We start from the raw sequence: 16,754 nt of genomic DNA on the forward strand, positions 1-16,754 counted from the left end.
AACTGGAGTGGGAGATTTTTGCATCCCCCACAACATGTTCCGGAGGGCAGTGGCCGTTGGGGGAGTGTGTGTGGGGGGTTGTTATGATGAGTAGGGAAGGAAGTTAGGCTATGATGTCGCAACTCATTATGTAAGTATGGGGCAGATGTCCAGTGCAGGTACTCCACAGGGAAGGGATACAGTGAACATATAAATGGCTTGATAAACAACTTAAAGGAGGTGTTTGTTAAAGGAGTGGAACGGGCTGAGGGGAGGAAGGGGGGTGGCATGCCTATGACTGGGACAGCAGGGAGCCACCCCCTCCTTTATAGCCCACCTTAACCCTCATTTGAGAGTGGAATGACGGTAAGGTCCCAGCAATGGACTGGCTGGGGACCAGGATGGAAAAAAAGGGGTCGGGGGCTGGCAGAAGTCCCCAGGAAAATATTGAAATGATCATGGTGTTACCTGCACTGTATGCTTTTATCTGTCGGGTAGTCCCAGACATCTAATAAAATTGCAGCCTGGTTAAACCATATTCACTGTCTCCTGTCCTTCCAGTATAGCCAGACAAAAATATAGCATAAGGAAGATGTAATAGGTGTGTGTTTAACAATTTTGCTGTTTTTCTGTTTCTTTCGTTTCTATGTTTTCCTACCCTCTCATCTTTCACCACTGCATATTAATGGACAGTGCTTTAAATCTACAGTAGATTTAGAGACAAAATAGAATTAACAACACATGGTATATGTCAGTTGGCATTAACGTTGGCTACTCCTGACAGTTAGTAGCATGGCTGAAACTGAGTGCCAACTTAGCATTAAATATAGTCTACAATGTATATGCTAAAATAAAAAACACTGAATCAGTTAAGGAGGGTAATCTCATAAAATATTAAAGTTTGTTATAAAATAGTGCAATTCAGAAGAGCTTTTTTCCTACATATGGTTGGAAATACCATTGCCACATGTATACATTTTAGTAGATTTGTGAACAATCAATGTTAAACACTAACTAATGATTTAGATTTAATTTCTATAAGGCAACTACAATGCAACAGTTAAATGTTCACAGTAGTTTACTACTAGTTTGCTTTGGTGCACTGTCATTAAAGGCATCTATTTCGTCATAAGACAAGCTTACCAAGTTTAACACTGCAGCAGTAACAAGAAAACTACTACTAATTCTAACTTGAGATGTGCAGGACTATCTGAAATCTCAATGCTGAAGGGCTTTATTTCTTTCACAAATTAGACTATTTTTGTTTTATTCTTTAACTGCTAAAGAAATGCTGTTGTAGCAGTGTCTGCGTGGAGCAACAGTGACATGCAGTGGTCACGTGCAATCTTAGATGTTTCTTCTCTGGGAATGTTCCTTGTTTTTTGTTGTAAGACATTAGTCTAACCCAAGTTTGAAATCCCCCCTCTCTCTCTCTCTCTCTCGGCCACACTTAATTCTAATGGTTTGGGTGTGATGAGCAATTTGTAAAAATAAGGAATTTCCTTATTACTATTGCTTTGCGTCTCATTGATACTGTAACAGCTGCCCTCTCCCACATTTCACATACCTTGAACTCCCAAAGTTTATTAAACCTTTCCATGACTGCCTAATCCTGTTATGAAAAGGAAAATATTCGGAGAGAAGTGACATTAAACAAAAATAAACCCAAACAAAAAAGTGTTCGGATAAACAGTCCTTACAACTTCTGCACGTGTTTTTTACAGCAGTGTTTAAGAAATCCTTTAATGGCAGTGCTCAAAAACCAAGACAGTTGCTCTGCATTTGCAATTGTGGTGTTCAATGAAAAAAAAATCAGAAGACTTGTGGGGCTTGGAGAAAAAATAAATAAAATCTAACATGCAGTTGGGACATCCTGAAGAAGAATGAATAAAGTGGGGGATCTTGTTATTTTACTTAAAAAATGAAGATAGCAAATAAAGCTATTTTGTGTGTTTCATTCATTCAACTGTTGGTCAGGGATTGCCAATAGAAGTTTATATAATCCTACTGCATGCACAACTCAAATGACATTAAGTAACAGATTGTTTCTATCTATGTAATTCTTGCAATTATTATTAAAATTTTAGGCAGTTATCTTATGAAGCAGAGTACATGTTCCTTGAATGACGTCTTAGAACTTCAGCGTCTAGCAACTGGAGAACCAGACCGTGATCCAGGTCGGGAACCAGATCCTCCCTGTGGAAAGAAGAATAAAATCAATTTGATTAGAAAGGTATGGTACTCTTGGGGGGGGAGAGGGGGGTGTATGTGCGCGCACACACACACTCACTTTCTCACTCTCACTCTCATTCTAAAAAGCTAGGTTCCAGTACTATAAACTGGTAGTACAATCGAGAGTCCATTGCTTCTAGTGACTATCTTTGGATAAGCCTGTGTATTATATCACTAAATTAATTGTGATTAATTAATGCTTGAAATTTCAGTTTTGTTTCAAAGGGATGATCACTTTTGATAATTGAATTTTCAAGTAGGATGAGTTCTAATTAAGCACCTCCATCGCTAGCAATTTTGTAATAACAATTTGTTTCCAATGAGTGGAGTCTTAGTGAAGTCGTTATGAAGCCAGGGAAATTGAGATTGCTGGTAAAGACAGTGACAAAAAGAAACTTGACCTGGAGCTATCCCTGCATTTTGCAGGTGCACGCTCTTTGGAAAAGTTATAACATGGGCATGTACCCTGTGAATAGCCTAATAGCTGAGCACGCTGGAGTATAAGGATTTGCATCCACAAAATCCACATTAACACTTGCAATTGCACAATTGTGAGCCTTTTTAAAGGACAAGCTCAAGTGGTAGCACCTGTAAAGTATAGGTACAAGTTTGTGGAAGGATGAGGTTGAAGGTTGACTATCTGGCCCATTTTGCATATAATTAGAAAACAACAAAAAATTAACAGGAAAGGGAATAACAAAATCTTAACTGTATCTTCAGTTCTTATGCAAGTGATGACACAAGTGTGTGTGTGGGGCGGGGGGGAAAGACATTGGAGCCAATATGAAAATCAGACTCCAACAGTGAATTCTTCTTTTGGCTTTCCCTAGACATGCATAGAACCTCATTACTTTTCTTAAAGCTCCTTCCAAGTCAAAAACGATCATGTACCACTGAGGGATTAAAACTTCTCTTCATAGTGCCACACATCTATGTACTGTCTCGCACTAAAGCAGACATACATATTTATCTCTTTATTGGCTTATGTAGGCTTATGTCATTTATGACTGCTGGTGAAAGTGCTGCTGTGTCTGTTCTTGGAGGATATGCTACAGATGGAAATGATTCATTCTTCTACTTTCCATCTTGAAAGTAGCCTCACTGCTGATTGCATTATTTACTGAGAACACAACACTAATAGTGGGAAATCACTGTGTCTGGTCTTAGAGGAACAAAAATGAAGACTTCATATTATTTTTTGTTTAGATATGGATGTAATAATCAGTTGATTTTCATTTCTTTTTTCCCCCTGCCCTTCTTTGGAAACTATTTGGCCATACACTGCCTTTTTATTTTTATTCTGAATGTTTGTTAGAGACAGTTAATCTTGGGGCACATTACAAATACGTTTTTACTATTGTTATAGAGAAGAAAATCTTGGGCCAAATTCTGCTCTTAGATATTCTGATGTAAATCCAAAATAACTTCATTGATATTTAAGAAAGTACTCCCACACTTACACCAATGAGAGCAGGATTTGGTCCCCTGACTTTTGATTAGCATGATCAATCAAATCAGAAATCAGTACATTTCTATTATCAGAGGGGTAGCCGTGTTAGTCTGAATCTGTAAAAAGCAACAGAGGGTCCTGTGGCACCTTTAGGACTAACAGAAGTATTGGAGCATAAGCTTTCGTGGGTGAATGCCCACTTCATCACCCACGAAAGCTTATGCTCCAGTACTTCTGTTAGTCTTAAAGGTGCCACAGGACCCTCTGTTGCTTTTTACATTTCTATTGTACTTCAGTTGTGAATGTGGTATATAAAACAATGTCAAGCACAACTTGGTTTCATACAAACATAGTATCTGCTCAATTTTATTTGTAACTCAAGACAAGTTTTACTTGATTGATCTAGAGAGGCATTTATGCTTTTTTTGTAGGCTCAATTTTTCACTTATTGTAAGTTTACTTGTACTTTACCAGTTTAAAGATTTTGGAAAGAGTGCCCTGGCCATCATGGTATGATCCCTTATGTCCCTTATAAGCAGATTTATGCTCGGAGAATTTGCCACTTCCTCCATACCCTGGCTTGTGTCCTTCACCTCCCTAGAAGAGAGATCACAGATATCTCAGGTGTGTTGTTCACACCAGTTACCTTCATTTGTGACTGCTGGAATGTAATGCTTTCAAATTAGTCAAGTAGTTGAAAGTGTGGGAGGAAAAAAATTCTAAATAGTGAACAACGTGCAAATCTGAGTCCCAAACTTTGGTCTGTAACAGAGAAATCAATAATCAGAACAGGATAGTTGTACGTCAAATGCATAATGTGAATGGAAAATGAAAAAGGAAGAATAGTAACTGCAACTGTGAGTCTTGAAAAAGAAACCTATTGACTTAAAAATGTTTTATCCCTTTTAGAAAATTATACCGAATAGCACAAAAGGGTAGGAAGAACAAAAATCTCTTGATCAACATGGAGATTTTACATGCAGCTGAATTTCTCCTAAAAGTATACATTACATTTTCAAGAGCTTTTCAAACACTTACACTTAAGTACTAAGATCACTGGTGAAAAAAAGTTGCTTGTGAAAGTCATTTTGTTTTATTACAAAGTAACTGCCTGAGGAGGAAGAGGAGTACTAGAGCAGAGTTTCTCAAACATTGTACCCTTACACAACTAGGGATAGACACCTCCCACCAACCTCTTGTTGAAAACATTTTTAACAAGTTGTGATTTTGGTGGTCTATTTCAAACACAGACAGGGTCAGCATACTAAATTTTACTTTTTTGCTGAGTAATTTCCACTTTAGGCTCTGCAGAAATAGAACTGTAAGCTTGGATTTTTTTTAATTACTATTTTAATGAATTTAATGCTTATTAAAGTTACCAGATTGAAAGTCTAGGCACTAGATCCCTCCAGGTGCAAGCTACAGTGTAATTCAGTGTCCATGCCTAATCACTCACTGGCCTGTTTATGGAGACTATCAATACTGTGCTGCTGCCAAATGTGATGAGAAAATGTATCCATTAAGAGACCATCAAATCAGTTCACAAGGTAATCACACAGCTGCCAAATGGTAAAGATTTTCGGAGTCAACCTGGAATCAAACGAGTAGTACAGCAGTAAAAAAAGTCCTAATTTGTTATCCTGTCTCCTGAACTACCCAGTTGCCCTTCAACAAACAGGTCTGCTTTTTCTGACTCCTCAGTAATAATTCCTATAAGAAATGGAAAAAAGAATACCCTCTTCCCTCTTTTCAGTGTACATCTTCTGAAAGAGGTTGAAGCCTCCCCAAGGGGGCCAGCCTTATAATGTGAGAAAAACTGTTCTGGAGCAAAGGAAGTAGCAAGTTCTGTCTAAAAGATAGTTGAAAGGCAAGAGACAGATAATCAAAGGACAGTGAGAGTGTGTTGGCAATTTTGCATCCCTAATTCATTCACAAAGCACGAGTGAAGTTGATGTGGAATCCTGCTTCCTTGATTTTTCTCTCTGTTCTAAGAGCCAAATTTGTATTTGATCCATTGAGATAGCCTTTTGTTGTTAAACAATAAAGTAGAATAAATACATTCACAGATCTGTTCAGATACAATATTACAGCTATCGATCATGTTAATAAAGAAGGTAGAAATGACTATCTGAACTTATTTGTGTATAAGATATACTGCCAAGATGACCTAGTTTTAAATTGTTGTAAACCTGGCAGGGAACATCCTTCGTTTCTAAATCTTTTAACTTTTATTAAATCCCATATTCTATAGCAGCAGTTTCCCAGAAGTCACTGGGCTTGATCATGCTTGCATTGAAGTTAGTGGCAAAATGTCACTCCATCTCCATAGATTGGGCCTGCTCTGGATTCAATTCTGCAATCATTTAACACTCTCAGCTCCCAATTGCTTCACTGTGTGAACCTGATGATGCAGCCCTTCAGAAATTGCATTGGCTTCAATGGGAGTCATGCAAACAGAGCCACTGCCAAATCTAGATTTAATGTTTGAGAGAGAATGCCATACCCAACAGCTGGGAAGTCCACGGCTGTGTTGCCAAAGCTATTAATGTTTCTGCTGACCCCACCAGTCCTATCGCAGTGGGCCCAATTCTGTGTGGTGAAGAACATCACCAACACTTGAGTTAGATAGGACCTTCTTGTGAAAGGACTGAGCACACTTTCACCTGATGCTCAGCCTCTTTCAAGATTTTGTTCCTACTACAAGAACAGAAGCAATAAAATAAAAAATAAAAAACTGTATAAATTGTTTGTCAAATGGAGGGCAAAGTAATTAGCAAAAGAACTGTTTCCCCCCCCCCAACCTTTTAATAGGCTGTTACAAATATTGAGCCTGATGTTGCCAAGTGTTGAATGCCCTTCACTCCCATTCACCTTCTTACATTGTAGGTGGAAATTGAGGATTGGGCTTTCCGAAACCAAAACTTAGTCCTTCAAAATTCCCATATATTACTGACTTCAAGGGGAGTGTTATTTGAGTATTAGCTCCAGGATTTAAGCCTAATGGAGAATTTCAAAAATAAATAAGAAAAACCTTAGAGAAAATTCTTGACAGTGTGATTTTAAGAATTCACACATTAGAATCTTCGGCCATCCCATTGGTTAAATGATTTCTCCCATGTCATCAGCACAAAGAACACAAAACCTCTGATTTTGACAAAATAACTTTTGTGTTCTAGGAAATAACTATACTGATAGAAACCGTTTGCATTTTAGAAGCTTTAATATACCATTTAAGACACTATAGTAATCTGCCCATGTGTGTAATGAAGGCTGTAGTGAAGCAGAAAATAGGATTTAGTTAGCTGTGAGATAACTGTGCTTCTCTGCTAGTCAACACTGTCCATGTTTTAAAACATAACTGTAGAAAGAGCCTATATAATAAGCAGTAATATTGATCTCTTCTTTTTAAAAGGGACTGCAAAAACATATGACAGAAATGTACATACCAGAGACAATATTAGCATATAGAAAAATCAGGCTTATGTAAAAAGTTCCCCAGCTCTTTCAACCCTATCCCCAATTCTTCCCCTCCCCGCAAAAAGAAAAGACAAAGCAGTTAAGTCTTCCAGGAGCCTTAAAGGAAAAGAGGTAGTTTTGCCATGCAGCAGACGTGCTCCATTTGTGCTAAAGCAAAAGAGATTATATCACTGTAAGGTTGACAAGCTTCTGCATAAGAGCAAGCAACAAAATTACGACCATAAACAAACTGCTGTATAGGAGAGGGAAAGTGGATCAAAAGGAATAAAGCAAAACTAACACCAAAATCAAGACAAACATGAATGTCAAGTTGCTGCAGCAGCTTGAAAGGCAATGGTGAAAGATAGACTTTGGCCTTGGTAGACCAAAATGGCTGTGAATTAAAGCACATTCATCACCTACCCAGCTAAATCTGGCGAGGGATAATCCTCTCCCCTGCATATGTAAGAAACAGAAACAGTGATATGATGATCACCATGAAACAAAGGATATTCAAGATACGTGAGAGAGAAAAGAAAAAAGAGAAACAGCGAACAGAGCTGGTCAAATAATAGACGCATACATTTGTGAACAGTCATTCTATTAAATTAAAACCAACATTCACAATTTATATTATTTGATCTATAAAGTTAATTAAATAACACAAAAAGTTTCTTAAATGATTATTTGAATGGAAAAAAGACAAAATTCACAATTAGAATTTTTTGCAAAAATTATTTGACCAGCTTTGGGGTTTAACAACTCAATTTACTTACAGTTAACCACATGGATCTTCTTGTAATTTCACCAGCTACTTATAGACATTCTCAGGGTTTGGCTGAAGAATATGTTTTAAAATATTATGAATAATATTTTACATTTAATTATCAGCTTTCATGAAAGAATCTCAACATGCTTTAGATCAGTGGGCAAGCAGTATTATTGCCATTTTACAGATGGCTAACCTGTGGTCACGCAGCAAGTCAGTGTTAAAATCGGGAATAGAGCCCAGGTCTCCTGACTCCTACTTCCCTGTTCTAAACACTGGGTAAACTAAAATGGCCAGATGAACAGGTACATATTTAACCACAATAATTAGATGGGATCTTGGGGAATACACTTACCTTTGCCTGCTCTGGGGGTGGTGTCCTAGGTGACACCTACAGAGCAATAGAAAAAAATTATAAAACAGCAGCAGCAATAGATCCAGTACAACCATCAAAGGTTTGCTCTTCATCCTATAATTTAGATAATGTCTGATTTCATCTACCTTCACATTGTTGTAAGAATACCTTTCAGCTTTCTCAATAGAATATACAGTGGACATATTTTTAAAAGTTAATTCCAGTTTTAGGGGCATTTCCCATCATAAAAAATGAAAAATATATTAGATCCAATAATATGTTTAGGACTGGAATGAACTTTTTAAGTGCATGCACTATATGTTCCTCATTTTAGGTACGAATTTGTCTCCATCCTGCAACACATTGGTGGTACATGACTGAAAATATTAACATCAGGAATGTTGATCTGGTGAAGCTGATATTAATAGAAATAGTATTAATCCAAATCCATTTGCCTATGCTGTTTAAGGTTTCTTGCACTATTATCTTTCTCATGTCTGTCTTTTGGGTCTTTGTCCCACATTTGGGCCTCAGCAGCTGGAAAGGTCTGCTTCAAAGGCCTGGTCCACACTAACCCCCCACTTCGGACTAAGGTATGCAAATTCAGCTACGTTAATAACGTAGCTGAATTCGAAGTACCTTAGTCCGAACTTACCGCGGGTCCAGACGCGGCAGGCAGGCTCCCCCGTCGATGCCGCGTACTCCTCTCGCCGAGCTGGAGTACCGGCGTCGACGGCGAGCACTTCCGGGATCGATTGCCTGCCGCCGAACCAGGAAGTAAGTGTAGACGTACCCAAAGAGGATGAAGAAGGGAAAAGGGATTATCTGTGGTGCCAGTGATCATTTCACAGCTGTGATACATTTGAGGCAACTTCTCTCTAGTGGGAAGCATTCTGAAGTGCTTTAAAGAATTATTAGGCTCAGGCAGCAAAGTTTTTGATGATATCTTTGCACAGTACTTAGGGATACCATTTCGTAGAATGTTTGAGGGAGATACAGCTCTGTAGTTGTTTCTCTGATTTTGTGTGTGGGTTTTTTTTTTTTTTTTTCTTATTAGTATGAAGATATCCAGGTTCAAAGCTGAAGAAAATCCTTCTCCTCAAATAACATCACTCAGATAGGGAATCAAATCTGGGCTTTTTTTGTTTAGGCCTTGAAAAGAAATGCCTGAGTCCAGCTTCTCTCTTAAAATAGAATTAATTTATTACATCTAGTAAGTGCTATTTTAAATGGACTATGCCTTGAGCACCACTGACCTTTTTTAAACAACAAAAATGTGAATGTGCCTTACTTCAAGAAAGGCAAATAAAAAATGTGCAAAGGGTAAAGCTGTTTAATAGCATCAGTGATTAATGTTGGAATTTCAGCACATTAATGGAAGACTCACCCACTTCCATCCAAAAAATTTTTGCTACACAAAACTAGAAGTTGTAATATCAAAGTAAAATAATTCTGATATCAAAATATAATTATTCCCTCAAAGGCACAGACAGAACATTTTATCTACAGTCTCAATTGCAACAAAATGGATAATCTTCAGGTACTGTTTAGCTGCCATTGAATCTCAAATTACATTTAACTCTGCCAGAGAACATGAAGGGAAGGGGAAACTTACGATGTTCTTGAAGAAATGGACTACTGGGTTGTCGTCACCAGGCCGCCCGTGCTGAGACCTTTGGGGCATGGAACCTACATGGCTAGCTCTGGCTGCATGTATGTCCTGAAATGCAGGGTGGATATATTAGTAAGTGCACTGAGAAGATCAAGATAAATGATGACCGTCTGAAGAGAAAATGCACCAAGAGGCATGCTCTCAGAATAAAACTAAAAGAAAAGGGGGAAAAAACTGACAGTAAAACACATAAGAAATCTACAGAGTTTATGATCCAATGTCTTTAGTGCTATAAAAGCCCATGCACTCTTTATAGAACAGCACAGTTAAGTAATACATATGCATCTTGTGTCCATATCTGAGTGAGTGTGTGTGTGTGTGTATATTAGGCTCAGGCAGCAAAGTTTTTGATGATATCTTTGCACAGTACTTAGGGATACCATTTCGTAGTATACACACACACACACACACACACACACACCTTTAACATTATTGAAGTCCAATATCACCAGTGGTAGGCTGAGGTGGTCCGGTAACAGAAGTTAAATATTTGCTTTCTTTATAAATGGAATCATAAAATTAGAGGTGCAAACTGAGGTGGAAAAGGGCCTCTTAGGTCTTGGAGTCAATCTCTGTGCCACAGCAGTAATGAGCAGAGTAGCATCTCTTTTCATTTCTAACGTGCAGCACAAATTTCGAACATTCTGTCAATGAAAGAGCAGCTCTATTTGAGGCTGAGGAGAGTTAAGTGCAACTGATGGCACTATGTCGCCTCAGCAGTGCTTCAAGTGGAGAAAAATCCAAAAAGCAGAGGCAGAACAAGAGCGAGCAAGGCTATTAAATTCATGGAGACTAACTAGCACAACACAGTTACCTATGATAAATGTTTTATGCCACAGTGAAAATGGTGTCTGCTCTATTATGTGCAATTGGTGCTACATCTTGCATTAATATCACAAAGATGGAAATAAGAATAGTTAGATGTGACTGATCAATGTTAAATTCATGAACAGTAGAAGGTACAGCTTTCCTTCTTGATAAACATAATAGCCAAAGGCCACATCAGAAACTCCAACAGAACCAAACTAAATCACCAGGGAATAGAGAAAACCCTGAAGAGAAGGTGACATCAAGGTCCCACCAAGTATGACTAATGCCACTAGATATTCAGGGAAGTAAAGACATTCAGATTGATAAAGGATGGTACATTTTTTGCTACTCACTTAAGATCAAGCATATCTGTGCAGTGAAAAAAAGTAGAGTCTCTAAAATAATATGAAAAGATAGACAAACGAATTAACTCTGATTTTATTTGTCACTAACAGCAAAACACACCACCTTTCTATCTAACCTATCTAATGAGACAAGGTAATCTACTGGTCAACGCACTGGACATGGACCCAGGACTCCTGAGTTTTATTCCCAGCCCTGCTGCTGACTGATTGTATGATCCTTGACAAATAACTTAACCACTCTGGGCCAGACTTTTCAAGACTTTTAAAGATACTCTGGCACCTAAATATGCAGATAAGCACCTAGTGGGATTTTCAAAAACACCTAGCTGTCTAACTCCTAATGGGGCCAAATGGGCACTTTTGAAAATCCCACTAGGCACCTATCTGCATCTTTAGTTGCCAAAGTATCTTTAAAAGTCTTGGCCCATAGTTGTTGTTTGCCAAAGATCACCCAACCTATCAGGGATGGGAGTTTTTTAAAAAAAATCTGAATGAAAATAAAAAGCATTGTTCCTCTTGCTATAATGATGTGTATTGCATGTAATATAATCCTTAGGAAAAATGAGTTTCAAATTAGTTATTGCAGGAAAGTTCAGCTCAATATTTATTAGGTTTGCTCTCCCCGTGCCGATGGTGTATATGATTATACCACTTTAAAAGTAGGACTTTAATGGATTTTATTGGGACTATGCGATTTTTATAAGATTATGCAATCATCCTGCACTTCCTCCCACACTTAGCTTTACTTTTCCACTTTTTAGACGATAGCCAGAGCTATGGATTCATATTACGGGGTGACAGAAAAATAACGGCTAGCAATGAATGAAAAATGGCCTAGTTAAGGCTATGACGATGTTGCTAGAATGTCCAGATTTAACTCACATGACTTTTTTTTTTTAAAACCAACAGGATAGCAGCATACAAATATAGGTGGTCATATTTGTTGGGTTGATTGCTGTTTTCTGTGCATGTTCCAAATTAAACTTTTCTTTGTTTTTGGGACACAGCTTCCACGAACCTCCTTTCTCTCTTATTTTTCCGTGGCTAGTGTTGCAGGTCACATTGCAGTTGCCTCTACTGCTATGCTACTGAAGATAAAGTGGTTACTATTCTACTGCCAACTTTTCATACGCAAAGAGAGGAAGAATGAAAACAGAATACATGACCCAGCGCAGTAGTTCACTTTTACTCTTAGTGTCCAGAAGGGGTCACACTCCTTACAACCTTGCGCTCCCTGTCCCAAGAGTACAAAGAGCGCAGTGACGCCAACCACCGCCCAGTGCCTTTGGATGGACCTAGGCAGAACAGCCAGACAACAATAGTGTCCCCATTTTATTTAGTTAATTTGGATAGTTACTTTTTATTTATTGTAGCTTTAGTGTTCAACAGTGTTAGGCTGCCTTTACACTACAAGATAAGTGTGATATTCCCCTGCTTATGTACACATGCAGCGTAACCGCAGTAGTACAAGTAGTGGCAGCAGAGGCTTGGCTTAGCTGTTCCAAGTATTAACCCACCTGAAACGGGTGGGTACATACTCAGCACAGCTAAGCCAGGCCTCCACTGCCACTACTTGTGCTGCTGCAGCCACTCTGCTAGTTATACTTGTGCTATCTTGACAAGAGCTAGCACAAGTATGTGTACACAAGCAAGGGAAATCACACTCCTAGTTCATAGTGTAGACTTAACCTTAATGTTACCTCTTTTTTTTTTTTAAAAAAGGAAGAGAGTTACATCTTAACTTTATTTCTGTTTTTAATTAGTGTATTAGGATTTTAGTTGAGATATGGCAGAACTGAGATTCCCCAGGCTTTAAATTATGCCCCTCTATGCGGGGGGAGGGAGTGCCATTCCCCAACGGACACTCATGGTAAGTGTCTTTATTGCGTAGGTGAAGACCATGTTGTCGCTAAGTGTGTGATCTGTAAATCTTCTAAGATGCTCACACAGAAAGAGTGACAGTCCAGGTGAAAGTTCTTTCTCATGGAAAAGTACATGAGGGCACTGTCCGATCCTAAGCCAAGACAATGCTGAGGAAGTTGCTCTCTACCGACACAATCTGTCTATGATCAAGTCACCAGAGATGTGACACCGAGCTCAAGAGCAACAGAAAGACCTAGAGAGGCTTTGCCAATTATTTTGGAGCAGTCAGAAATCCCTGCTGTCCGAAAAGTGAGAGACTAAAGCTGTTATGACTCTTCTCTATCTCTGGTGCCTGGCAGGAGAAAGTTGTCCTAAAAGGACTCAATGAAGTCAGCACAGAGGAAATCAGTGCCAGAGCACATAGAGATGAAAGTCCTAAAACCATGACTCAGGACTTACCGAAACCATCCATCTTAGCACCAGTGCATCAATTCCAGTCTGCCCTGGCACTGTCTTTAGCAGCACTGGTTTGGATGAGAGCTTTTCACTCGGCATGTTGCAGTATAATTGTAGCCATGTTAGATATTAGAGAGAGAAGGTGGGTAAGGGAATATCTTTTATTAGACCAACTTCTGTCATCAGAGAGATGAGAAGAGCTCTGTAGTTCGAAAGCTTGTCTCTCTCACCAACAGAAGTTGGTCCAATAAAAGATATTACCTCTCTCACTCGGCACGGGCAGTTTCAGCATTTCAGAGCCTTCAAAGCAGATAACTGAGACAGGCTTCCTCAACTCAGATGTCTTTTGAAGGGGATTCCACAGCACCAAAAGATTTGTTTACATCTCCCTTGGATATCAGAATAACTCCAGAGCCTGGTTTACCATTGTTAAAATCTTCAAGTTTTGCACCATCTAAATCTCCTCTCCATGAAAAATCGAAAATACCTGTGAAAGATTTCTCTTCATCAGCAGAACAGTAGGGTTGTGAGTAGAGGTCCTACTCAAATTTTAAAATCTCCTATTGTCCTATCAATTGAAGGATTCTCATCGGATTCCAGTGGGAGCCCTCCACCTAAGAAGCCAGCAAAAAGAAAATAAAAACAGAAAAGATAATACAAAGGAGCTTTTTTATGAATGTAAGGGTTTAAATTCTAATTACTCTCCTTGGTGTCCCCCAAATTGGATGAATGTGTCTTACCACATGGTCAACAACCTTGGCCATATTGGTCTCTGTGGTAGCAATATCTGCAGCATCCAGGGTAAGTTCCCCCACAGTAAATGCCGTATATGTGTAAGTCACCTAATTCAATTTTTCAAGTGTCACATCATTTCCTGTTCAGTTTATGGAAACAGAGGAACAGCATCATTCTAGTGATGGAGAGTTACCGGTTCACCAGGAAGATTAAGGTGGATGTCCACATTCTTCTTCTTTTTCTTCACCTGAGGAGACTATTTCATCTACTGTGCCTCTGATAATTGATAAATTTAAAACGTTTCAGGAATTATTGAAGTGCAGAAGGGGAAACACTATAAGAAATGGCACAGGAAAAGGCATACACTTTTGATACTTTACAACCAGCATCTCAAAATAGTTGCTCTTCCTATCAGTGAGGAATTTTAGAATAGAAAAACAGCTTTAGATTACTTCCTTGATTTCAGCTACTTCAAAAATGCTGATTGTAGATATCAAGTACCGTCCAAAGGTTTTGAGTATTTTTATACTCGTCCATCTCCATCTTCGTTGGTTGTTACTCCTGCAAATGAAGAGTCGAAACAATTGGGAAAGTCAACTCCCAAAGAGAGAGAACCAAACAGAATAGACACTTTTGGGAGGAAAATTTATTCATCAGCCTGTCTGCAAGTTAGAATAACTAATTATCAAGCTATGCTATCTAAATAGGATTATCTACAATAGAACAAACATCTGAATCTAAGGACAAGTTACCTACAGAAATTAGAGATGAGTTCAGATCAATTTATGGAGGCGAGTTGATTTCTAAAATATCTCTTCAAGCTGCTCTGGATGCAACTGATACTGGTGTCTGTTCAACGGCTAAAGCTATTGTTATGAGATGTGCATCATGGTTTTCTTCATAAGATTGATACAGGGAGGTACAGACAACCACTGAAGATTTGCCGTTTGATGGATTGAGCTTGTTTAGTACTAAAACAGATGAGACCTTGAGTTCATTAAAAGATTTAAGATCCACTTTTAGATCTCTAGGTTTATATACACCTGCATTTAGGAAGAAACAGTGTTGTCCACGTTCTTCCTCCTCAAGATATACTAAACTTCCTCATACTTTTACCAGCAGAGATCTTCTCACCAATCCAAGAAGAGATTAAGATATCAAAAGAGAAGATGAATTCCATCGTCCTCTTTGGTAACCTCACAACCAGGACAGAGACATCAGATTTGATGTGATGGTTGAGGATCTTGGACTAATCTACAAGGAGCAATACCTATTCCTCCCTCCTTTTTGATTCTGCTTTTTCTTTTCCCAACAGACTGGGATTGGAATAATCACAGATCAGTGGGCCCTTCAACTTCTCAAAGATGGTTATGTCATTCAGTTTCAGTCTCTGCCTCCCACCCATAACTGATCCCTTTTCTCACAAGAGTACATCAAGAATTAGAACACCTAATCAATCTAGGACAGGTTGATAGAATTGGTACCTGAAGAATTTGTGGAAAAGGGCTTCTGTTTTTCTCATATAAAAAAATAAAGGAGGTTGGTGTCCGATCTTAGATTTTGGGAATCCAAACAAATACATTCGGCACGCCAAGTCTTGTATGGTAACTCTTGCTTCAGTTATTCCCGCTCTAGATCCCATGGATTTGTTCATGACCCTCAACGTGCAGGAAGCATATTTTCATGTGTTGACACATTCTGCACATAAGAATTATCTTCAGTTTGTGGCTTTAGCAAATAATTATGAATTCCAAGTACTGCCCTTTGGGATTTCATCTGCTCTGAGGATGTTCACCAAGTGCCTATCCATACCGTATGAACAGGCAGAGAGGTGCAAGATCAGACCTTCTATGTTCTATATGGGAATGGTGTATCCAGAATTGTATCAGTCTGACAACTCTTCATCTTTCAGGGAAGAGCAATGGTTTATCAGACTCAGTAGGCAGAAAAGTGTCCTTGTTCCATGAATGGGAATTAAAAGATTAATTACTGGACCAAATCTTCCAAAAGTGGGGGTTTCCCTAAATAGACCCGTTTGCTTTGAATCAGAACAAAAAGTGTCTATTTTGTTATTGAGCAGGAAAGAGTCTGGGATCCATAGCAGACACTTTCACAATTTGCTGGTCACACCATTTGATGTATGCCTTCCCTACTTTTCCTTTAATTCCAAGGGTGTTAAGGAAGATAAGGAAAGAAAAAGCTTGGGTTATACTGATAGCTCCTAATTGGCCTTATCAGTTCTTGTTCTCTGATCTTCTAATAGTGTCCAATCAACAATTTGCCACGCTGCTGATTCAGAATGACATATCATCGCAAAATCACAGCCTACTCCTACACTCAAATCCAGTGTCACTACATCTCATTGTTTTGGATGGTTTCTGGATGTCCTTGTTAGAAAATGTTCTTCAGCAGTACAGAATATCTAACTTCAGAGCAGGAAATAACATATTCTGCAAGTGATATGTCTTTTATTCTGGGCATATCTAAGGATCACATACCTTCTTGGTGTGTTCTATTCCAATAATCTTGGATTACTTATTACATTTAAAGCACTTGGGTCTATCTGTTGCGTCAGTTAAAGTGATTTGGCAGTGATTTCAGCATTTCATCCA

At 38.7% G+C, this 16,754-nt stretch overlaps 1 protein-coding gene across 1 annotated transcript in view; it reads right to left on the reverse strand.

Moving 5' to 3' along the window:
- Positions 1–2,076: 2,076 nt before the first annotated feature.
- The window catches only part of MBP (myelin basic protein), a 189,264-nt gene continuing 174,586 nt past the window's right edge, over positions 2,077–16,754 (reverse strand). The window contains exons 6-10 of the mRNA XM_065399192.1: positions 9,857–9,961; positions 8,242–8,277; positions 7,541–7,573; positions 4,133–4,258; positions 2,077–2,175 (exon numbers count right to left, since the gene is read on the reverse strand). Coding sequence (XP_065255264.1) covers positions 2,119–2,175; positions 4,133–4,258; positions 7,541–7,573; positions 8,242–8,277; positions 9,857–9,961 — 357 coding nt within the window. The 3' untranslated portion in view covers positions 2,077–2,118. The remainder of the gene's footprint in view (positions 2,176–4,132; positions 4,259–7,540; positions 7,574–8,241; positions 8,278–9,856; positions 9,962–16,754) is intronic.

The sequence above is a fragment of the Emys orbicularis genome, chromosome 2 (genome assembly GCF_028017835.1).
Source record: "Emys orbicularis isolate rEmyOrb1 chromosome 2, rEmyOrb1.hap1, whole genome shotgun sequence".
Taxonomy (NCBI): domain Eukaryota; kingdom Metazoa; phylum Chordata; order Testudines; family Emydidae; genus Emys; species Emys orbicularis.